At 41.8% G+C, this 25,317-nt stretch overlaps 1 protein-coding gene across 2 annotated transcripts; it reads left to right on the forward strand.

The window, feature by feature from the left end:
• The first annotated feature begins 549 nt into the window (after positions 1 to 549).
• Positions 550 to 25,317, forward strand: LOC129186589 (proto-oncogene tyrosine-protein kinase Src-like). 2 transcript variants are annotated; one of them, XM_054784978.1, is made up of 13 exons: positions 550 to 923; positions 11,382 to 11,663; positions 14,189 to 14,288; positions 15,072 to 15,089; positions 16,108 to 16,206; positions 16,313 to 16,416; positions 19,163 to 19,312; positions 19,389 to 19,544; positions 19,617 to 19,796; positions 21,231 to 21,307; positions 21,411 to 21,564; positions 22,513 to 22,644; positions 23,439 to 25,317. In XM_054784978.1, exons 2-13 carry the CDS (start codon positions 11,390 to 11,392, stop codon positions 23,645 to 23,647), a joined length of 1,653 nt encoding a protein of 550 aa, XP_054640953.1. In that variant the 5' UTR covers positions 550 to 923; positions 11,382 to 11,389; the 3' UTR covers positions 23,648 to 25,317. The 2 variants fall into 2 exon arrangements, with proteins under 2 accessions (XP_054640953.1, XP_054640954.1); XM_054784979.1 differs by lacking the exon at positions 15,072 to 15,089.

The raw sequence follows: 25,317 nt of genomic DNA on the forward strand, positions 1-25,317 counted from the left end.
AAGGTCCTCTATATGACAGAAGTGCTATGCTGTTTTTATGGACCTACTGCAAAAACGCTAGCCAAAGATCCTCTACAAACAGGAGCATGTTGGTATTAAGCAGATGGAGGTTTGACTAGCGTTTCTTCAGTAGGTCCTTAAAAACAGCATCGCGCTCCTGTAATATATAGCATCTTTGACTGGTGTTTTTGCAGTAGATCTTTAGAAAAAGTGGAGCGCTTCTGTTATTTAGAGGATCTTTGACTGGTGTTTTTGCAGTAAGTCCTTAAAAACTGTAGCACACTCCTGTCACAAAGGATCTTTGCCTCCCGTAAACATATTGTATGTTTTAATTTCTGACTATGTTTGGAACATGTGACGGTATGGAACAAATAAGAATAGTGAAGGTATAATATTAGCTTTATAAAAACGTTTCCACGTGTAGTTGAGTTAGTGCTATAGGGAATTATATTTTGTTAACACAGCTACTTAAGGAGGTGTTTTGCCAACGCCTCAGTGAAGCCACTCTACGCCACTTTTACGTGAATACGGGCTTCCACGCAAGCCACTAATAATGAGGAGAAGCGGGAGGGGGGTTGTACGACGTGTTATCTGGTGGTTCCTCTCTGCTTCCTCCACGGTGTCATGTCTGCTCCACGCCGCTACAGCTTCCCTCCTGTCCGCGTCGACACACAGACACGCCGCTAGGAGGGCCAACCTCGGCTTGTAGCTTTGTCCGGCCCACTGACTGAAGGACTGACGGTAACAGTGAAAGAAGAAGAAGAGGCACCCCCGTCATGACCTCCTCTTCCTTCTCCTCCTCTCCATCAGATCGCTAAATGGATTGACGACAGCCACTTGCCATCAGCTTGTGCGCATATTTTTCAAATGAGGACGCTAGCGAGGATTTAACTGCTTTGTGTTATCTCAAGACGCGACAAAAGGTGAGTGAAAATGTCCATTTTAATAGTGAAACACTTGATGTTTTCAAGCTAGCCACTGCGTATTTTCCTCATTGTTGTAACGCACCATTCAGTCCGCCGGTTCCATTCAAAAAGGGGAGGGGGGGCAAACATTGTTATTGACCGACAACCCCCCCCCCCCCCTTTCCCCAGTACAATAAAAGCCAGGCTAAAAAGGCAAACGTCGCCCCCACTTTTTAATCAAGGGGAGCTAAAGAATCCATTTAATTCAAAATGGAGCTGTTACAGCACCTGTTTAGACTCATCTGGCCGCATTTGGAGCCTCAGCAGCACTTTCGGTTTTTTTCTTTACCCCAATAAGCTATACAGAAAATGCGTGATTGTTCCACCCCCCACAACCACTACCACCACCACCTTCGTTTACATGTTGAGGAATTTTCTGCAATATATCATTGTTATAATTCGACCCCCCGTCCATTCTCTCATTTTGACAGCTGCTACTCCTGCTGGCAGCCTATCAGCACCCCACCCCTCCTATTGCCGCTGTTGCTTTGCCCACAACAACTGGTGTTTTAATCCTGAGGAAATAAGAATTATAATTATGTGCCAAATCCATTTACAGTTAGTTTTTCGTTTGTGTGTGTGTGTGTGTGTGTGTGTGTGTGTGTCTGAGTGTGTGAGTGGATAGGATTTGGACCAGTTCCAACTCATTTACATAAAGAAAAGCGGATTCAGGCTTGCTATAGTGAATGAGATGGATGAATCATCAACACAACAATATTTGGGCTTTTTACCTTTGAATAACCTCACAAGTTGGGATGAATTTTGCAGGAGGGAATGTGTTCTTCACCCCCAAATCAGTCATCGAGATTATGGTGTTACCATCTTTGTTTGCTTGCAACTTCCTGTCTACAGTTGTAGTTGGATTTGGTTTGTAGTTGAAATTGGGAAGAATCCATACATTGATGACAAAAAAAAGTAATGCATATCATAAAGAATGGACAAAAGTTCTAAAAGTGAAATTTTTGTGTGTGCACGCATGATCTGATGCAGTAAGGTCAAACCAAGTTTAATCCAGATTTGATCCAGATTGTGCATTTGGCACAATTTAAATTTAACACAGAAGCTCCCATTTAGGTGTGGGCTATTTGAAATGTCAAATCTCTCCACTTGCAATTTGGTGCTTTTGTTTAACATCCTGTCTACATGGTTGCTTTTAGGGTGGATTTGTGTTCTCCCATTCAAAATACTGTAGAATCATACAATGATGACATAAAACTCAAGTAATGAGTATTATTAAGAATGGACAAAACTACTTAATTTGGATCTAATTTAAATAACATTTCCTGTGGGCACGTGTAACCCGCCCTGTTTCGCACCGCCCGCACTGGGGCTCGAACACAGGACCTTCATAATGGGAGACGAGAGCGATGACCACACGGCCAAAAGCCCAGACTGTCGACCGCGTGTTCAGCGCAGGTCTCAAGGCAGAGGGAGTGAGGTTTACCAACGTACACTTGCACAGCCTCACAGGCTGGCATCCGTTACACTCACCCCCTCAAACCTCACTTCCATCCGGGTCACGGCACCAATGTAACCCGCCCTGGGGCTCGAACACAGGGCCTTCGTGATGGGAGGCGAGAGCGCTGACCACACGGCTAAAAGTCCAGACTGTTGACCGCGTGTTCAGCGCAGCTCTTAAGGCAGAGGGAGTGAGGTTTACCAACGTACACTTGCACAGCCTCACAGGCTGGCATCCGTTACACACTTATGAACTATAATTTTGTTCCATTTTGATTCATAAGAAATTGTGGATTTGGATTAAACTCGTTCATTGTTACTAGTGGCAATTGCCTTGGGGGATGTCTGTGCTGTTTGAGTACAAATTTCCCCTGGCGTATGACAATAAAACACAACCTACCTGCAACAACATAATTTTGTAAGACTATATTAAAGATAGGCATTTGACTAGATGTGAAAGGGTTATTTATGGGTTAAATTTAAAAGATATGTGTTTAATTAACGGATTAATTTAATTTTGTAGTTATTACTTTTAATGGGATGAGAGAATCTGTCTATGTTTTGAACTCCTATTTTGAGTTGTGTATTGAGAACAATAATGCTCAACAATTTCTGACATGTTTTGGGCTTCTTTCGACAGCAAACTAGGTGAGCCTGAATCAACAGCACCTCTGCTGGTTGCAGCCAAGTACTACACTCCATTATGCCTCCTGGCATGAATAATAAACAGTCCATTGACAGAATGATCAATTATTACATTTCTGGAATGTATACAGTACATTTCCATGATTCACTACCTACGCATTTATTTTATAACAATCTCAAATATTGACTCTCACCGTGGTTGCCATTTATTTGGAGTGTGTGGTGCCTCTCCAGCGCCTTCAACCTTTGACCTCCTTCATAGAATTAGTAACTAGTGACCACTCCTTCCAGGCTACTTGTTGCAGATGGTAGGAAGGGGAAGTGTTTTTTTTTAATCAGGCAAGTGCCAGCATGATCCTTGCTGCTTCAACTTCTTGACAGGTTAGAAGATGATTAAAAAGTATGGTGAAAAACACATGGCAACATTCTGTCTCTAGCCTATAGAAGACCTGCACGCATCATTGTGAGACTTAAATGCAAACAATTATGCAGCTATTTGTATTCTGCTTTCCGAGTCGAGGAGCTAACATTGTAGCCACCCCCACCCTATTGACTGCGACGCTCTCATTGGGCTGAAACGTTGGCAGCAGCTTCCTTCACTCTCTGCAGCAACTGTTACCGTCTGTTGTGACTCATTCATTCGATTGTCACAGCCAAATGTTGTGGATCGGGTTTATAAACGCTGATGAGGGATAGAAAAGACGAGAAAAAGCTCTACATGGAATTGATAACATACTTTTGGACAGAGTTATTTGAATATATGGTTAACATGAAGTGGAATTTGTTTAGATGTTTAAAAATGCATTAAAAAACATCGCTACCTGTCATACAAGTGTAAAAAGAAGCAAACCACGAACGTAAGGTTAAATGTTAAGATAACACTTTGAATGTTAGGCCGCATACTTGATGTAACTTCATGTGTAACACCCCTTGCTGAGGCTGCTCCAACTTTTGGAAGTAGGCGTGTCTAAAAAAAAAGCTAAAGAGAAATCCAAATGTGCAGTGTTAGTTGTTTGCTGACTGAACCAAGCGTATTTTTGTAAAGAAACAACTGTGGCAGCCAGTATTTATAATTGTGTACATTATTTAGGGTGTCATTGTTTTTATAGCCACTTTACTGCTGGAATATGCAATAACTTGCTGAGGGGGACTGTCATTTTCTAAAATCTCCCTGTTACCGCTCATGTGCCTGCTCATGTTGCATTCACTGGTAGTTGTTTCCCAGTGCCACAGTCTGGTTCTCCCACATTCTTCTTCATCTTGAGTGGACAAGTTAAAAAAAAAAAGAAAAAAAGTCCAATTTCTTGTTAACTTTCCATTTTACTCTGTAGTGTTTGTTAACTTTTTGCTTCTCTGTTCCAACGGTCATCCCATTTTTTTTAAAATACCATAATGATGCAAGTCACGAGTCATGTGTCAGCATATGCTGATATTAGGTCGCTCTGATGCCATATTAGGAAAAAGCGTGGGGCTCAGTGGCAGCGTGGGGTCTGTCATTTTATACTGTATACGTATATGGCTGGGAGAATTCATAGGCCTGCTCTCATGCCTTGACAAAAACTTCAATAATCTCACAAAGAGAGTATCATATTTTAGCCCTCATTTTTATTACAGTATATCTTCTCAGTGGACATTAATAGAGAGAGTAAAGTTGGATATACTTTAGAGCAGTCCTTGTACAGCTTGCATAGTAGTATAAATGTAGATTCAATACGCTGGCATTGTGTAAATAACTGTCAACACCTAACAGTGAAAATGTCCAAAGTGTCAATATGTATTTAGTGTGAGCACCATTGTTATCTAACACTGCCTTATTCCTCTTGGGCATGGATTTGAGCAGAGCTGCAAAGGTTCTTTTTGGGATCTTCCACTCCTCCATGATGACATCACTGGGGGAGTTGGTGGGTTAGACATCTTGCACTCCTCCACCATCCTTCCTATTGAGGATACTTCGCAGGTGCTCAAATGGGTTCAGGTCTGGAGGAGACATTCTCGGCTACTCCATCACCTTCTCCTTCAGCTTCCTCAGCAAGGCACTGGTCATCTTGGAGATGTCTTGGAAAACCAGTTTCCCGAGGGAGGGGGTCTTACTCTGCTTCACAATGTCCCAGTGTATGTTCATCCTTCCCTTCAATGAACCACAGCGCTTGTGCAGACCATGACACTACTACCACAGTGCCTGACTGTACGCAAGACACAATTATCTTGCTACTCACTTGTGTTGCCAGCTATTTAGACAATAATGGCTGTGTGTTGACTCACACGCTGTACGCTGGCTACTCTAATGTATATCCAACTATACTTTCTATATTATTGTTCCTTGAGAAGATACAGTAATAAAAGTGGTTGCTGAAATATGAGTGTCATACTCGCTCTTTTGAGATACTATATTTACAACACTGTTAACCAATCAGCAAACACAGGCATAGCTGTGACTTCCAGACTTGTAACAAAAGGTGTCAAACATATGAAGCAGCTATAGTTCCAGTTTGAATTCCAAGGCATCATTCCATTTCTGATACATCTGACACATTCCAGCCCATCACTTTGCATAGACATGTGGCCTGTCGCTGTGTGAGTCAGGGTTGCGCCATAAGGATGCGTTCACCCCCTGAAGCGAATCAAGACTACTTCTTGGCTGGAGTTGGATCAAAGCTCTCATAAGCGTGAATGCCTGCACATCTCGTCCCTCAGCGGGGTCCCTCCATGTCTTTTGACAGGTGCCGTACCCTTGTCATTATGTGTGCACGTTACATTTTTAAAAACGCCCACTAAGCCTCAGCTGTCCGCGCCGTACACAAACCAGCACCTACGCATCCTTTTTAGGGCGACTGGCAGTTCCTCCTTCCTTGTCGTCTGTTAATAGCCTCCTTAGACTCGCACGTCGGAAAAACCCACACGGGCTCACGCATGTGTTGGAAAAGGGATGTGAGATGTAACCGATGTTGAGTGCGAGAGCTTCCCTGAGACACAGGAACAGCTGCTCGCACACTCACAATGTCTGGAACTGAGAGTGCCTCCATCCACAGAGGATGTCTTCATGTGTCTCTGTTTCAGCCGGCCTGAAATAGCTGGTCTCACAGTGAGTCATCTTCAGCGGCCCACAGGGAGGTCTGGAGTCGCTGTGCGAACACACACACATCACAACTATCCTGTGGAGGCACTTGACTTGATTTTTGTCTGCATGCACAATGGCAGCAGCGTTCTCGCCACAATTGATGCTTTCAGCACCAAAAGAACAAAATGTACAGACGACAAAGTCCTCCAAGAAGACTAAACATGAATGCCAGATCCATTTAGCACAGTTGCTAATGTAAAACTGTAGGAGTACACACAAGATGAGTGAACTGTACACTTGTATGGTTGTAAGTTGCGGTCGTTCCACTCCAGTCCTGTAGGTGGAGGTAATGCGCATTACAGAATTGCTCAAAAATATCGCAAGGACAAGAAGCCTTGTCAACCGTCTTCCTTTAGATTTGATTCCTTTCGAACCCATTCCTTGGGTAATGCTTACTTCCTTTGCTCACCAAAGTTTTGGGCGAATCGGTTAAGCACTTTTTCAGCTACACTGGTAACAAACCTCAGAAAAATTTTACACCCTGAAAGTGTACTGGTTTGCTGGTTACATTTTTGTGTGATTGTAATGGAAATTCACCCATGTTAAGTCCTTATCTGGTGACAGATATGTGTATGTGTATGTGTATGTGTATATATACACGCCTAGAGGCCTAAAGGAAGACCAAAGAGGAGGTTTATGGATGTAGTGAAAGAGGACATGAAGGTAGTTGTTGTGAGAGAAGAGGATGCAGAAGACAGGGTTAGATGGAGGCAATTTATTCGCTGTGGCGACCCCTGAAGGGAAAAGCCGAAAGGAAAAGAAGAATGTATGTATGTATGTATGTACGTTTGTATGTATGTATATATATATATATATATATATATATATATATATATATATATACACTGCTCAAAAAAATTAAAGGAACACTTCGAAAACACATCAGATCTAAACTGGGGGAAAAATGATCTTGAATATCTTTCCTGATAATAAGTGGGTGATGTATTAGTAACAAAATGATGCCACATAATTTGATAGAAATGAAAGTGAAAAAATGATGCAGCAGACTGGTCCATTTTGCCAAAATGTCATTGTAGCAACTCAAAATGATTCTCAATAGTTTGTGTAGCCCCCACGTGCTTGTACGCATGCCTGACAACGTCGGGGCATGCTCCTAATGACACTACTGATGGTGTCTGGGGGATCTCCTCCCAGATCTGGACCAGGGCATCACTGCGGTACCTGGACGCATGGAGGAGATTCCAGGAGACAGGTAGTTACTCCAGGAGAGCTGGACAGGGCCGTAGAAGGTCCTTCAACCCTCAGCAGGTATCGGCTCCTTTGTGCAAGGAGGAACAGGATGAGCACTGCCGGAGCCCTACAAAATGACCCCCAGCAGGCCACTGGTGTGAATGTTTCTGACCAAACAATCAGAAACAGGCTCCATGAGGGTGGCCTGAGGGCCCGACGTCCTGTAGTGGGCCCTGTGCTCACTGCCCAGGAACCGTAGAGCTCGATTGGCATTTGCCATAGACCACCAGAATTGGCAACTACACCACTGGTGCCCTGTGCTCTTCACTGATTAGAGCAAGTTCAACCTGAGCACATGCGACAGACGTGAAAGGGTCTGGAGATGCCGTGGAGAACGTTATGCTGCCTGCAACATCATTCAGCATGACCGGTTTGGTGGTGGGTCAGTGGTGGTCTGGGGAGGCATATCCCTGGAAGGACGTACAGACCTCTACAGGTTAGATAATGGCACCCTGACTGCTATTAGGTATCGGGATGAAATCCTTGGACCCATTGTCAGAACCTACGCTGGTGCAATGGGACTTGAGTTCCTCCTGGTCCACGACAATGCCCGACCTCATGTGGCTAGTGTATGCAGGTAGTTCCTGAAGGATGAAGGAATTGATACCATTGACTAGCCCCCATGTTCACTTGACCTAAACCCAATAGAACACCTCTGGGACATTATGTTTAGGTCCATCCGGCGCCGCCAGGTTGCTCCTCAGACTGTCCAGGAGCTCATCGATGCCCTGGCCCAGATCTGGGAGGAGATCCCCCAGACACCATCCGTAGTGTCATTAGGAGCATGCCCCGACGTTGTCAGGCATGCGTACAAGCACGCGGGGGCCACACAAACTACTGAGAATCATTTTGAGTTGCTACAATGACATTTTAGCAAAATGAACCAGTGTGCTGCATCATTTTTTCACTTTCATTTTTGGGGTGTCTTTGATTTCCCCCCTCTATAGGGTGATCATTTTCATTTCTATCAAATTATGTGGCTTCATTTTGTTACTAATACATCACCCACTTATTATCAGGAAAGATATTCAAGATCATTTTCCCCCCCAGTTTAGATCTGATGTGTTTTCGAAGTGTTCCTTTAATTTTTTTGAGCAGTGTGTATATATATATATATATATAATTATACACTCCTGATAAAAAGCTTAAACCCAGTGGAAAAATTTATAGAATTTGCATTTTTCACATTTGGATGTTAATGAGGTTTTAGTAGAGCTACAATATGCAAAAGGGGGCGCGAGACAAAAAGCATTTTGAAAAAGTAATTTATTGAAAACAACATTTAAACTTAAATAGGCTGTTTTATCAGCTGATCAAAAGTTTAAGACCACCGCTCAAAAAATAACAAAAAACTCCCCAAACCAGAACAAAAAATGTTCTCAGTAGGACTCAGTAATGAGTAGCTCCACCATTCTTGTTAATCACTTCAAAAAGTGGTTTGGGCATGCTTGATGTGAGTGTTTCCAGGAGGCTAGTGGGAACATTGCTCCAAGTGGTGAAGATGGCTTCACGAAGGGCATCAACTGTCTTGAACTGATGGCCATTTTTATAAACTTCCTTTGCCATCCATCCCCAAATGTTCTCTATGGGGTTTAAATCAGGGGAACATGCAGGATGGTCCAAAAGAGTGATGTTATTTTCCCTGAAGAAGTCCTTTGTCAAGCGAGCATTGTGAACTGCAGCGTTGTCCTGTTGAAAAACCCAGCTGTTACCACACAGACGAGGGCCCTCAGTCATGAGGGATGCTTGCTGCAATATCTGCACGTAAGCATCCGCCGTTTGACGACCCCGCACCACCTGAAGCTGTGGTGTTCCACTGAATGAAAAGGCAACCCCAGGACATGATGGACCCCCTCCACTCTTTCGGGTAGAAAACATCTCAGGTGGGATCTCCTTGTCATGCCAGTAACGTTGGAAGCCATCTGGACCGTCAAGGTTAAATTTTTTCTCATCAGAGAATAAAACTTTTTTCCACCTTTCAATGTCCCATGTTTGATGCTCCCTGGCAAAGTCTAAACGGGCAGTTTTGTGGCGTTGAAGGAGACATGGTCTTTGAATTCAGTTTTTGTTTTTAAAACCCTTTTCCAGCAGATGTCGTCTGATGTTTATTGCGCTGCAGTCGGCACAAGTAAGGGCCTTAATTTGGGTGGAAGACAGCCCTGTGTCTTGATGGACAGCCAGCTCAGTGCAGGTGTGATTTTTTTTGGGTCTACCACTTGACTTTTTTGTTCCATAATGCTCAGAATCTTTCAAAAAATGTAGAATGACTGTCTGACTGCGCCCAACCTCAGCAGCAATGGCACGCTGCGAGAGGCCTTGCTTATGCAGCTCGACAATCCGACCACATTCAAAAAGAGAAAGCTTTTTAGCTTTAGCCATCAGGAGGGCATGACAGTGTGAATGCCTAACAGAAAATGAAAATTTTGAGCAGATTTTGGCTTTTATAGCCTGTGGTCCTAAACTGTTGATCAGATGATAAACAACCTATTTCAGTTTAATTGTTGTTTTCAATAATTTACTTTTTAAAAATGCTTTTTGTCTCACTCCCCCTTCTTGCTTTTGCAGATTGTAACTCTACTTTAAACCTCATTAAGATCCAAATGCGCAAAATGCAAATTCTAGCAATTTTTCAAAAGGTCTTAAGATTTTGATCAGGAGTGTATGTGTATGTATATGTGTTCTTTAAGAACATAACATGGGAGACATTACATACATTACATGTATACGGTAAATGTTAGATGCACCAAGACCCATTGGTGCTTTCCAGCTTTTTTATAGTTAATTGTGGCAATATAAAAAAATGCTATTATGGTAATCATGCTAATTATCAAAGGGCAATAAGTATAAAAGTATATGTGGATCGTAAGTATAAACAAGGTAACTGTTATTGTCCTTTGCTCAGCCCAACTCTCTTTTGGTTTAATGCGCATTGATTAAGGACAGATTGACTACCTTGTCTTGTTTGCGTGTTGACACTTTTTCAAAGACTTTTACAATTACTGATTTATATTTGGCTGAGTACACTTAAATAGCATAGTGTGTGTGTGTGTGTATATACATAACACTTAAATAGAGGAAGCAATTGGAAAGGCCTTGAGATGGTTTTCCCCCTGAGGCTGATTATTTCCACATAAAAAAGGATCTGTTCGCTGTGTTAAGGGAAGTCTTTGCTTGTTTTGTCTCTTTGCAGAACTATGCAAATACTCTAACGGTGAGGTTCTCTTTACTAGGGGTTGTACTTGAAATGAATCAGGTTTTTCTAACTCAGAATGTACTGTTCTGAGAGCATTGAATTGATCACAATAGGACTGTTCAGATTGTCATAGAAGACGTTCCGCCTCTCATTTGAACAGGCTTCATCAGTTCATGCTCAATGACTATGTAGGACAAACACTAGTCTGTCTAGGTAGGACAGCCCTAGTCTGAGGAGTTGGTGCAGGATCCAAAGTATGTATCCTCCGAAGGGAGGAGGTACAGTATTTCCAGATAAGAATGGTTTGCTCTTTTGTGGTGTGAAATGACAGTCGTTGCGTTACAATGGAGTGGGGTCTCGGCCAGCCAACAACAGTTGTTTGGATGGTATCACCCTTTTTAGCATTCCAATCAGATGTAACAATGGTCATGAACACGCCTGAAACCAGAGGCTAAATGACTAAATCTTTTAGGAAGGGATGAAAGAACAGCATTGTATGTGGGGGAGAGATGGTGTTGTAGTCCTCCCCCTCTCTTAAAAATGTACTATCAAATAATTAAAAATGTTGATACTTGCTAACTGCGATTGGCTGCGATTGGTGTACCCCGCCTGTCGCCCGAAGTCAGCTGGTATAGGCGCCAGCATACCCTCCGCGACCCTAATTAGGAGAAGCGGAATAGAAAATGGATGGATGCTACTTGCTAATCCTTACTAATACCGCATCCTAACTCATCTTTGGCTCTCTTCTCAGGTCTGCACATGGGGGCGGGCAAGAGCAAGCCCAAGGAACCGGGCCAGCGCTCCATGAGTGTAGACGGCACCATTGGCACAGGCTCCGACAGTGGCCACTTCCACCACCTGGGCCCCGCCCAACAGACCCAAACCCCAAACAGGAGCCCCGCAGTGGGGACGGGCCGGCGGGGCTACCAGGGGCAGTACCAGCACGCCCCCACAAACACTCCTGAGCTGGCTCTCTTTGGAGGGGTGGACCACACGGGCACCGTCACCTCACCTCAGAGAGGACCTCTGTCAGGTACGCAACACTTTTTAGTATTGAGGTGTTCCGTTGACTTGGATGGGAACATTTCCGTTACACAAGAACCAAAAATATGTCAGATGTTGTTCTCCCATGGAATCAATTAATTATGAGTGACCCACTGTGGCTTCTTTGCTGCTTTCCTGGTAATCTCATTGCTGATAACAAAAAGCTCAAAAACCTAATTATAAGTGACTGGGAGTAATTGATTCCAATTGGAGATAGAGATACAGTCTTTTTAGTTTGTTGGCTGTTTTTATCCTAAGCTAAGCTAATGCGATTTTTGTCAACAGTTTTCAACCCAAGAGTATATAAAATTAGCCGAGAATGGGAGTCAGTAATCAAGGCTAATATGGATCAATTCACCAATTTGTGAAAATCTTGGAAAAATGTAGTGGAAGTGGAAGCACTAAAGTAACACCTTTAGAGGTTTGCAGAAATAAACCACAAATTCTGTTGAAAAAAGCTTTAACCTCTGACCACTGCCATACATGATGCTACACAAAACCTTAGTCCATACTGTTTTTGCTTTTTCTTAGGGTTTTTGTGTGTGTGTTTGTAGCACTTATTCCTAAAATAAACTCAGCAAGACATGTTAGGATGAGAATACACACCAGTAGTAAGACAGTTTGACTTTGGAATAGATTGTTTCTATTTGCGCATGTCTCCTGAAATTGTACTGAAATGGAGGTCAATCAGTGTTCTTAAACAGACTCTTTGCTCTCGACCTTAGATGTTCACATCATTCAGATCCATACCAAAAGAGAAAATATAATTACGTTGTGATACCAAGCAAAGTTGTGTGACAGTAAATATTTGAAAACCTACAACATACAGTATTTTGTGTTTGTTTATACCAACATCAGCCTTGAGACTCTGAGTCACATCAACACCGGCGCTCAAGTACTTTTTACTGACCTTCAGCTGTGAAACGTCTCCCATTAAAAACAAAAGGCCGCACAGACCTTACTTGACATTAAGCCTTAATGTGTCTAGACTGGCCAGATGGTTGAACTAATGTAGCTGCATTCAGTGAGCAACCACTCTTGTCATACCTCTTATCACTTCTTTTAGAGTTCACAGAGCATTAAAAGAAACACAGTAGACAGGCACTGGCTTGACAACTTTGTCCTTCATCATGCACCATCGGACCTGCACCTGCAAGCCTGCGTGTCGATAGTTCTCATAAAGCCACGACAAATTGTTCAATCTAGATTTAGAACAGGTGCAAAATAACTATGGATCTGTGCCAAAGTATCTTCAAGCTCTACCTCTGACTTTTAATATTATGGACGTTCCTATAGAGCAGAGCTATTCCACTCAATTCTTCTGGGGGACCATAAGCCATGGACCCCGGGGCCGACTTCTCCCCTCACTATTGTTCTTATTTTGTGGATAATGTTGATGCAAGACCTGCTAAGCAAAGATTCTCTATTTATAAATGGAATATTTTCGTAGTTAAAGCATAGAAAACCTGTTTATGACCTTCTAAATATGGTTTAACATTATTAGAGCCTTCAGACATTAAATAACACCCCTATAGTCACCTTTACACTGGTAATGCCCAATATAGTAGACATAATAACAGAAAATAAGGCATTTAAAACATGCTCGTGTATGTTGCTATAAATGTGTTCCCTAGGGGAGAAGAGTGAGTGGGGGAAGTGATGTCGGGGGTTCAGAGTCGAGTTTCAGCTTGCCGTGGGTTACGGCTGCAACAGTAGCCCGTGTTTTTATGAGGGATTGTTATTTGGGATTATTGTGCCTGTTGTGACATAATTCAAACCTGCAATAAAAGCCTGTTGTTCCAGAGATCATGTGTGGAGATTGTGTGTCTCACAGAACATTACAGTAACATTACTAACACTTAGTGGCCAGTGTAGACTACTACATACTGTATTTTCAACATCTTTGAATGTGTCTTCTGAATGCCTTATACTGTACCATTAGTTCATTTATGCTTGAAAATGCTACATTTAAAAAAAAAAAACAACGTAACATTTACTTAAATATGCATGTTTTCACTTGTAATAGGTTGTATTCAACCAGGAAACACCATGATTTAATAATTTATTCTTTATATATTTTTTTTTAAACGTGATAGAGTGGCGAGGTACAACTGTACTGCACAAAATGGTTGGTTAAAGATCCTCTACATTACAGGAGTGCTCTGGTCTTTTTAAAGGCCTGCTGCAAAAACGCCAGTCAAAGATCCTCTATAAGACAAGACCAATCTGATGTCTTTGACCTACTGCAGAAATGCAAGTCAAAGATCCTCAATGTGACAGGAGCACTCTGCTGTTTTTAAGGACTTACTGCAAAAATTCTAATCAAAGATATGACAAAAGTGTTCTGCTGTTTTCAGGCATCTTTTAAAAAAATGCCAGTTATGGTCTGGTTTGATGTCATTCATGGGCCGGATTTTTGACGGCCATTAGTTGAAAAGCTAAAGAGAGAGGCACCATTGTCTTTTAAATATCTTGTTCCCTAAATGCATATCATTGGCGTGTGGTTTGTTACAGGAGGTGTTACTACATTTGTGGCGTTGTATGACTATGAGTCACGGACAGCATCCGATCTGACCTTTCGGAAAGGCGACAGGCTCCAGATTGTCAACAACACGTAAGAAAGCCGATATATACGATGCTGCACTGTTGCCACAGTCTTAACAGATTTGTAGCGTATGTTTGAGTAAACACACATTGGAAGAAGAGTTTGCGCTTGTAACTGTAGAATGATGTGCAGAAATTACATCTGTTGAGCCATGGTGCTGAAATGTACACTCACCAGTCACAACATTAGGTACACATCAATCTAATGAGTTCCACCTTTTTAAAGAATAACACATCTCAACTTCTGAGCATTATATTTTTTTTAATGGCCTCCTTTCATAGCTTCCTGCCATAACTGTTCTTTATCTGCATTTTGGGATGACATAGTAGGGTTAAACCTAAAAATAAGCCATTGGATGCATATAAATAAAAATGTTAACAAATTCTATGAGAATTCGATCATTCATGGATATACACAGTACGAGGCTCCTTGTGTCTCCTGTATTAGAAATTATGTAATGATTATATATACTGTGTGTGTGTGTCTGTATGTATGTATGTGTGTGTATATATATATATATATATATATATATACATAATATTTATATATATGTATATATATATTATATATATGTATATATTATGTATATATATACACACACACACACACACACACACATATACTGTAGATGGAGATATATATACAGTATATCAGCCCTACTGTGTTGTGCCGCCGCGTATTCTCCACCTCCGCTGTCTTGTCTGTGCCGCTTGCCTTGCTGTGTTTTGATGTGTCTGCTGTGTCTGTTATCTCTCTCTCTTTCTCTCTCTCACGCCTCATGGTTTCTCCTAGGAAAAAGTACAGCTTCAGGTCAGTATTTCTTTCTGCAATCAACAGAAAATTCTATGCAACCCCTTTTTCTATTGCACTATGGTGATCCACACTACAGTCAACGTACTGTATTTATATATACAGGTACATGAGATGCCTCCATTCAAATTAACCACAGAGTGCTCTAGTCGCTGGGTGCGTATTTTACAAAAGCAAATAACCACCAGTCCCTGCAATTACTGACAGGTAAAAAAATGGCATTGACAGGTGTGGCTTGGGGCAATCTCCTGATGTGTTTCTTATTACCTCCACATGATGGTGGTTGCTGCATTGGAAGCATCATGAGTGATCGGCATCCAGCAGCTTTATATCCCTCTGCTTGCGCCTTACAATGCTGGTTGCGCTACCTAGCTGTTGGAGTGAAACTCATGTATGTTACACTCACCATACTGTTTTTTTCAATTAACTTGTCAGCGGAATTAATGCTGGCTGAGCAGTTTGCTCCTTACCGCTATTACAGCATTGGTTCTGTTGCTGCAGTACGGTAAAGCCCCACTTTTCACAGGGGTTACTTTGTGTGACCACCAACAAATGTTCAAAAAAACATTGAGTAATTGATATTCCCATAAAAAAAATTGACACATGGCTTGCTGAACTCCTGTTTAGCTGACATCAGTTTGTTCTTTTTTTTTCTTTTTTTTTTAGACAGAAAACTAGTTGAGTCAGAATACAACAGTGCCTCTGCTGGTTGTAGACAAATAGTGCACTCTGTTTTGTTTTTGACCCAATCAGTTCCACACAATCAACAGAATTCTGCACTGTGGTGTGGCTCAGCATGTGCTAAGCTTCCGGCCTCCACTTCCCTTATTTCATAAATAAATTTTTCCTGCTAAGATGAGTCAAGGTGACAAGATTTCAAGCCGACTGTCTTGTATTAAGTTTCATATTGCTTTGTAAAAAAAAAAAAAAAGACACTAATGTGCTAGCCTGTATTGCTAAATCCTGATGCCTTGCTTGTCTGCGAAAGCAAACATTCTGTCTCTTGTTGCCATGACAGAGAAGGAGACTGGTGGCTCGCTCGCTCCCTGACAACCGGAGAGAGCGGTTATATCCCCAGCAACTATGTGGCGCCGTCAGACTCCATCCAAGCCGAAGAGTATGTACTGCTCTCCTTGAGCCACTATTGTAGTTTACATACTGAGGTGCACTACTTCTACTACCCCAGCATCTTCAAAACTGATCTCTGTGGTCCACTTCGGCAGGTGGTATTTTGGGAAGATCACAAGGCGGGACTCGGAAAGGATCCTTTTGAATTTACAGAACAGAAGAGGGACCTTCTTGGTGAGGGAGAGCGAGACTACGAAAGGTGAGACAACACTGCACATATGATATGCTGATAAGGCCGAAAATGCTGATACCCTGGCCACATTTTGAGCTTTTTTTTTTTGAAATGGCACAAGAAAATGGCAAAAGAGTGACAAATATTCACAATTTTTTTTTTTTTTACATTACATTACATTTATATTTAGTATTATATCCCTGTTCATTATCTAGCATGAAACAGATGATTTTAATGTCAAATGTTGGGCATGTCTGAGAGAAAAGAAACTTCAGTAAGTTTTGATACAGAATTTTTTTTTAAAATAATGAAAATAGTTCAACAAAAGTTGTAGAAATTCATTGTAACTCAAATTTTGGCTGGGCTTTTATTATTATTTTTATGATTTTAATCTTTAAACTTAGTAGATTTATTTTATTAGCCTATAAAGTGTCTTTTAAAGAGTAAAAATCAGGAGGTTATTCAAGAGGTGGATGCCCTTTTAGCAGCTGTATTAATTTAATCATGTCCTCATAAGGTGGTCGTTACCCACGTCTGAGCCACTGTGACAGGAGACTGTTAAAAGCAATTTATGAACTGATAAAGACACCAACAGATGGGCCTGTACAATTTGAGAAAGTATCTTGAACAAGCTAGTAAAATATGCATCACAAGCCTCGGAGGTACAGTGTTGCTAGGTCGTTCAGGCGTGTGTACAGTTGTGCACTATAAAACTAAAACCTCAGCTTCCTATATGTCCCTAGTTGGCCATTTTAAATTATGAGAAAGCAGGAAGTGATGATGCCGTCTGGCCATCCCAGGAGTTAGCACATGCTTAATATGAGGCTATGAGATCTTCAGGGAGTCGATGTCAAAGAGACAAGCTCGTAATGAAGTCATTTGGAAGCACCTTTTGTTCTCTGGCCCCGTGGCGGCGTTTTCACTTGTCCCTGTGACATACTGCAGGCCTTTCAGGGGGTTTGTTTTTGAAGGAAGCGGGCTGGAGAGGAGGAGGGGTGGGGTTTGTGCAGTGGATTGGGGCTGGTGAATGGGATAGGGGTGAATCACAGTGTCAGAACTAGGTCAGCCTACGAGGGTGCTGCAATTCCCTCCTGGCTACAAGCCCCCTCTTCATGTTGAGAGACAGAGAGAGGGTGAGGCTAGGGAGGGGGTTGAATACCATATAAAGGGTGGGAAGAGCTCCAGCAGGACAGCGTTAGCTTCTGGGCTCTGTATTGGATATCTAATGTGATTCATTTTGCATGTGAATCATGTCTGACTAAGATGAATGACTCACTACACCTGTCAAAAGGTAGAGGTGAAAAGATGGCATCTTTTCCTTTATAACACCTGCTCTGCATACAGTTCAGTTTTAGAGATCTTGTGTAACATCATCAACCAACAACCACGACTTCACTGTTCATACTGTGCATTGGGTATGGTGCTGTTCCAATTAATTCCAGTGGACATCACTAAAGACTGTTTCAAAGTGACTGTCAAACAAATCAAGAAGAAGAAAACATTACTGCTGTCAAGCAGGCCCCAAATTTTGGACACGCCTGACAGTCATCTGATTGATTGGTGGCGCACTGCACAATGAATTGTCAGATGCACTCACTCCGGTAAATTCGTACCCGAAGTCCAGTTCATGTGTGTAACTAGTGTAGCGATCCAACCTAGCACAGTTGGAAAAAGTGTGGCTGGGACCGACACCCAATCTGAATGTTTCTTGTAATGTATGCAGTCTTTACTCCTGCCAGTTAATCATTGCAACCATCAACTTGCATAATATGTATAACCAGAATGATTTGAAATATTCCACAGTGCTCTTGCTTATGCACGAGCACAGTCGTGCGTAGAGTGTAAACGATTAATTCCACCTTGTATAACACCTGGGTTGAGAGTCATAGCATCATGAGTTTAATCATTATTAAATTACAAAGTTAAAACGAGCGACCAACAAACACAACTTAAACAGAACGATTGGAAATAAGCCACAAAATTTCCACTGGAGTATGACAGGGTTGTCTTATAAAGCAAATGCACTGAAACCCAGTGAGTGCAGTACAGTATGATGGTGCCCTTGAAACAGGTTTCATTTGCACATTGCATGCCTAGTTTCAAAGGAAGCCGTGATGTTGGTGGCCACATTGATCCAAATTTGGATCAGCGCCATCACATAGAAATCATATATGGCCGTGGCCAAAAAAATATAGGCATGTCAAAGATGCCAATGTTTTTGGCCATACATATGTATAAATGTGTATAAATGAGGCTGATTTGGTTGTATTTTATCCAGGCATCTTGTCATCAAGATTGATGCATTATTCACTGAAAACCTGCTGAATAAAGTAATCCTACATTTGTTACCAAAAGTGGGGGGTGTGGGAGGGGGTGGGGGCAATGATGGATCTGCATGTTAATGAGAAATAATAATGGTTTCTTCTTTCCACAGTTAGTGGAAATCAGTCCTGCTCAAAAACAAACAGCAATGAAAAAAACCTTCTTGTTCCTACAGCTTGCTTAGTTGGCTCAGAGCCTAAGTACATTTTTCATCTTGTCTGTTCAGGAAAGACAAAAGAGAGTTAAATTTCCTAAACTATATAGTAAAGAGCATCCACAGATGAGGACAAATGGCACTCGTGGATTTTGCAGGCTCCAAAAGGGGCCAGTCGGGGGACTTGACCCGCCACAGCTGTTAGGAAACGCCACATAGCAGTTGTCCCACACACCTGTCACGGCCCTTTTATTGTTCCAGTCCTTTTCTATATGTTTTTTTCCTTCCCTTCCATAGGGGCCTACTGCCTATCAGTGTTGGATTATGACAACACCAAAGGCCTGAATGTGAAACATTACAAAATCAGGAAGCTGGACAGTGGCGGTTTCTACATCACGTCCCGCACGCAGTTCACCAGCTTGCAGCAGCTAGTCTTCCATTATCGCAGTGAGTAATCTTCACACTGGTGCCCACCACGTGGAGTTATCCTCTCTGACACCATCTCTCACCGTATGTCTTCTAGAGCACTCTGACGGGTTGTGCCACGCTCTAACCGACGTGTGCCCTGTGGCCAAGCCTCAGACCCAGGGACTAGCTAGAGACGCCTGGGAGATCCCTCGAGAGTCCCTCCGTCTTGACCTTAAACTCGGCCAAGGCTGCTTTGGAGAAGTTTGGATGGGTAAGAACCCAGTCAGGGTAAATCCTGTTGAGTCAAACATTCATTCATTGAAGTGTATGTTTTTTCTGCCAGGTACGTGGAACGGTACGACACGGGTGGCCATCAAGACCCTCAAGCCTGGAACCATGTCGCCAGAGGCCTTTCTGCAGGAAGCGCAGGTCATGAAAAAGCTCAGGCATGAGAAGCTGGTGCAGCTCTACGCCGTAGTCTCAGAGGAACCCATCTACATTGTGACCGAGTACATGAGCCAAGGTCTTTTTTGACATTTAACTCTCACAGTGTTGCTTTGACGTCAAGACTAAATTATTTCGGATGATCATTTTTGTGTGAATATAATAATATATGCTGCTTATATTATAAGAATAATAAGTATTTGAAAATGTTTTTGTTTTGTTTTTTTAAAACCCATTTTTTAAACAAGCTTTTAGTGGCCCATTTTTGTCACACCTTTCCATATTTTACTGTGTTTGTTGGCCCTATAACTTCTTTGTTTGTCTTTAATATTTTATTACTATATTTTGAAACTGAAGCATTTAGTGAATCCTCTTATGCGGGAAAGGTTTTATTGATATAAATTTTACTTATTATGATCATAAGAGGAGAAATAATGTAGTTTTGCTGCTTGATGAGTCCATTTTGAATTCCTCTAACCCATTAAAAGGCTTCAAGTTTACATTACGCACCATTTTTATTAGGTACTGCACATTACAGGAAAACTGCGCTTTTTTGTTTTAATTTTGCCCATCGTCCACAATCCTTATGTGAGACATGAACACACATCTTTCTCTTTTCTGTGCGTTCTAAATATATAAAAACAGATGAAAAGAGACAGCTCAATACTGCACATAATGGGATCCACCTGTGTTGCCTACAAAGACTGCTTCTTAAAACACCTCTACAAACTTCCAACAAGATTTTATGGTGTTATATACGTGCTGTGACCATGTAGTAACAGGTACATTCATGATAACATGTAATAGAGTATTTTGCGTAGTTTGGCCATTTTTAAGCATTACCGGAACTTCCTTCCTCGGCACATTGATTTTACAGAGCAACCTAGAAACGAACGCCTACACCTAGCATTGACTTAACAAACTCAGAAATAAGAACACAGCAGCAGTGGTGTCAGCTCAGATGTGTAGCCTTAGCTTTTTTTGTAGTGGTCTGAAAGTCACTAGCCGGCTAGTAGCTAGCCGGAGCGTTCCCGCTAAGTGTCAATGCGCCAGTAACGTACAGTAGTTCAAGAGCGATGTAACAATGTTCATAATAATAATAATAACAATGTCGCGGTAGCTTGGTTAATATTCACATCACATTATATGTAAATGGAGCATTGTTAGTGCTTTTTGGAGTCTTTTTCAGATGGCCTTATAAGAATACATGCAGTAATGAGCTTTCTCTTTTTATCTGTTTTTATACATTTAGAACGCACAGAAAAGAGAGATATATGTGTTCATTTCTCACATCAGGATTGTGGATGATGGGCAAAATTCCCCAAAAAGTGAACTTTTCCTTTAAGATCTGCATAAAACATATTAAAGCTAATAAAGCTTAGGTATGAATTTAGGTTTCCAATTGGTTTACCTAATGTTGTGGGCCAGTGAGTAAGAATTAATTAGGCATTTTAACAATTTCTTCCTAACTGATGTTTTTTTTTTTTGTTTATTTTTTATCGCGCTCCCACAGGCAGCTTACTGGACTTCCTTAAAGGGGAAGCAGGCAAAATGCTTCGACTGCCTCAGTTGGTGGACATGGCCGCTCAGGTTTATTCTCGTGCTGCATAATGACACGTTCTACAAGCCATCATTCCGATGTGATGGCAAAATGATCACATCCTCTCTCTCCCTATCTCTCATCTTTGTCCAGATTGCAGCGGGGATGGCGTACGTGGAGAGGATGAACTACGTGCACAGAGACCTGCGCGCTGCCAACATCCTGGTGGGAGACAACCTGGTGTGCAAGGTGGCCGACTTTGGACTGGCGAGACTCATCGAGGACAACGAGTACACTGCCAGACAAGGTACGAGTGCAGTGCAGTTTATTTTTTAATGTTTTATTAATTATAATTAGGAAGATTGTTTTCATTGCTGTGGGTTTGTGTGCGACTTTCTGTCAACATTTTTTTGTGTCTTCTTACTTAATTTTTGTGAGAATCAGCACCTTGATGATGAAAATATTGACAAATAGCAAAAAATGAAAGAAAACAATTGTTTACAATCAAAACCAGCTCAATGGGATGAAATTTGCAATATTTATTCCAGATCAGAAGCTGTAATGTCAGAGGAGAACATGATCCAGATTTGCCAGTGTTTACAGTAATTTGTCTAAAGGAAAAATCCACATTTTTAACGAAAAAAAACCCCAAGCCATGATAGCTTAGTTAAAATACACAAATTAGTTGCATCAAACTAACTACTCAAGTGCAAACTTGAGTAAACATGATACAGAACCATCCATCCATTTTCTATACCGCTTCATCCTCATCCTCATCGCGGGGCCAATTGGACCAATGGACCAATTTAGAGTCGCCAATTAACCTCACCTGCATGTTTTTGGGAATGTGGGAGGAAGCCGGAGTACCCGGAGAAAACCCACGCGCACGGGGAGAACATCCAAACTCCATCCAAAATACAGTATTATAAGTATGTATGATATACTTACAATAGTGCATCAAACATACCTTGTGGGTTGTTTGGGTTATTGTACTACTTTGGAGAGCTCAGTCATGTCTCACCTCACAGCCATAACTTTGCCAGCAATGAAAAATTAACATGAAAAATCCCATTTAATAAGGTATAAGGTTGTCTGTGTCAGGTTGTAATTTGTTGTTCTTTTGTAGGGTGTTTTGACATTTCGTTCCCTTGGGTACAGCAGAAATTCTGCATGAAACCACCCCAGACATTTAAGACCTGGGCGGATGTCTGCTTTCTCTGAGTGCTCTTCTTTGCCATACTCCTTAAATCTGTAGGAGCCAAATTCCCAATCAAGTGGACGGCGCCGGAAGCGGCTCTTTATGGACGTTTCACCATCAAGTCGGACGTGTGGTCCTTTGGGGTGCTTCTGACAGAGCTTGCCACTAAAGGACGAGTCCCTTATCCAGGTAACAACAACAGCAGACTCGTTTTTTTCTTTCCCTATTCTAAATACACATCGTCTGTTCTAAAAAGAAATTAACCGGTGAAGAATAACAAATCGTAATTGCAGTATAGTAAAACTTACCCTTGATGACGGCAATGCATGACGGGTGAGTACATCAACACTCGTATTCCGTTCTTCTTTTGCGGACCTATTGTAGCTTCGACTACATTGTACTGAGCAGCCTGGACAGAGATTTGGAGCACAATAGATTCCATTTCAGGTTATGTACTTGTCATCGCATTTTTCCTCTTTGTCATCAGTGGTGACACACACACAAAAATACACGCACACAAAATAAGCCAGCTTTTGGTACCAAAAGGAATTAAGCAAAATAAATAATAATAGTATTGATAATTATTATTATTATCAATTTGTAGAGCACTTTTGACTCAAAGTGCTGTACATGATTAAAAACAAAGCAAACTAAAAAAAACAAACAAATAAAATTGTAATTAATAATCATTTTAAAAAATTATATATAAATTAAAAAAAAAGTGTGTAATAATTAAATTGTTAAATATAATAAAATAATTATATTCAAACTATTCAGTCATGATTTATTTATTTTATTACATATTTGTATATATTTCATGACATTTAATGGTGATTTATTTCGTGATGAAAAGCGTTAAATAAAAATGCTATGGCAACATGAATGAATGGAATCGTACAAGTCAGCCCTCAAAGAGGTGGTGGGTGCACTCTGTGATCTGATTGGCTGAACTAGCAACATAACGTACCTGTGCTTCCCTGCAGGCATGGTGAACCGTGAGGTGCTGGACCAGGTGGAGCGCGGCTACAGGATGCCGTGTCCGTCCGAGTGCCCCAGCTCCTTGCACGAGCTCATGCTCTCCTGCTGGCGGAAGGATCCGGAAGAGAGGCCGACCTTCGAGTACTTGCAGGGCTTTCTGGAGGACTATTTTACCTCCACGGAACCCCAGTACCAGCCTGGGGAGAACCTATAGAACCACACACATACAAACACAGTCACACCCAATGTGCACTATACGATCTCAGAGAACCTGTGAGGAACTTTACATGGAAGCTTGGCTCCTCTGTGCCATCATGGGCTTGCAGAACCTCCTTTTCTGCAAGCACTCACTGTTTACTGGACACTCAGGCTTCGAGGGACTACACATGTGGGAGGAGCCAAAGGAGGAGCGACAGACTGGGTCGAAGAGGCAAAAAAAAAAAAAAAAGTCCAATGATTTTTTTTTTTAAGTGAAACTGTCACTCATTTTCTCCATGAAGAGCACCGTCGCTTTGACACGTGCCAAAGTGACCCTGTCCCCTCCTCGTCCTCCTTTGAGTGTCTCTCCAGTTTTTACAAAGCGCTGCTGCTTCTTCTTCAATCGACTTAGCTCTGGAACTTCTTTGTGTTTAACGTGGACATGGACACCTGAGCCACATTCTTTTCATATAATCAGTCGGGTTGTGTCACGTGAAAATGAACCTCCACTGACAACAACAGGACACCGTTGTTTTGTAGTAACAGTACACGTTCGCATACATTTCATGTAACCTAAAAGTTAATAGTAAAATATGACGTTTACAGACCTGCCAACCCTCCCAATTTCCAGTAAGGAGGCGGAAATTGACCCCTTACGATTTCAAAAGTCTCATATTCCACTATTTAGAAACCAATTTCAAATGAGTCTCAGCGATCCCACAATAGTGTATTAGAAGTGTTAGTCTTGATGCTGGATTTTAGACCGTTTAAAAGAGCATTTAGTAAGCCCTACTGGTAATACGCCGTTTTGTGTGTCTGTAGCTTCAATACTAATGAGCTGTCTTTGACCTCGCCTCTCTCGGACAGAGTGTGCGTCTCCAAGAAGCGCCATTGTGCATTGTATCCACTTTTTACATACAGTACATACTGCAACATTTGTCCAACGTGATAGATGCCATATATCACATACAGTAACGCAACACAAAGTGGGAAAGGAGGACACAAAGGTCAGCAACACTAGCGTAGCCATGTGAGCGTCAGTGCTGACGTTAAACTCACATTTTAACAGCAACTTTACACTAACGTAAACTAATCGTAAAATGATCAAACTTACTGCTCCCACGTCTGCGGGTGATTGACGGATGGCTGGCTTTATTTTGAGTTGTGTAGCAAAGCCTTTTTCCACTGTCCTCCGTAAAGTGGTGGCTGTACACATGGGGCGGAGCAAACAAGTGAGGAGATGGTGCTCATAGAGAGGCTGTAGGGACACATTACTGTTACATACGACACTGGGTGCAACACATGAATGCGGGGTAAAGAAGGGAGCACCGACACAATTCACAGTAGCAGGGAGATAACAGGTAATGAATCCTTACTTTTAGAAGGGGGAGGATGTAAAATCGATCCGTCTTGTCGGGAGTTGTACTGATTTCTGCCTCCCGGGAAATCCGGAGGGTTTCTAAACAAGTGGAGGCTGGCCTGTGGGATACATTGTGGTAGTCTACTACTGTTTAATAGATTTATCGTCAGCGACGTGACTGTGGTCCATGTTTATGAAATATTTACCTACTAAAGAATCATTGTTCTCTCATCACTTGCTTTCTATTTTACTGTAAACGGACTTTTACAATACAATGAATTCCTCCCTAGCTTCCTTTTTTTTTTTTTTTTTTTTTTTAAATAAAA

The sequence above is a fragment of the Dunckerocampus dactyliophorus genome, chromosome 8 (genome assembly GCF_027744805.1).
Source record: "Dunckerocampus dactyliophorus isolate RoL2022-P2 chromosome 8, RoL_Ddac_1.1, whole genome shotgun sequence".
Classification (NCBI taxonomy): domain Eukaryota; kingdom Metazoa; phylum Chordata; class Actinopteri; order Syngnathiformes; family Syngnathidae; genus Dunckerocampus; species Dunckerocampus dactyliophorus.

Bases quoted from the DNA above. Each gene is read 5' to 3' on its own strand.
- LOC129186589 (XM_054784978.1), top strand. From the start codon at position 11,390: ATGGGGGCGGGCAAGAGCAAGCCCAAGGAACCGGGCCAGCGCTCCATG. The intron at 16,207-16,312 runs GTATGTACTGCT...CCACTTCGGCAG, and splicing joins GACTCCATCCAAGCCGAAGA to GTGGTATTTTGGGAAGATCA. The intron at 21,308-21,410 runs GTTTATTCTCGT...ATCTTTGTCCAG, and splicing joins TGGTGGACATGGCCGCTCAG to ATTGCAGCGGGGATGGCGTA.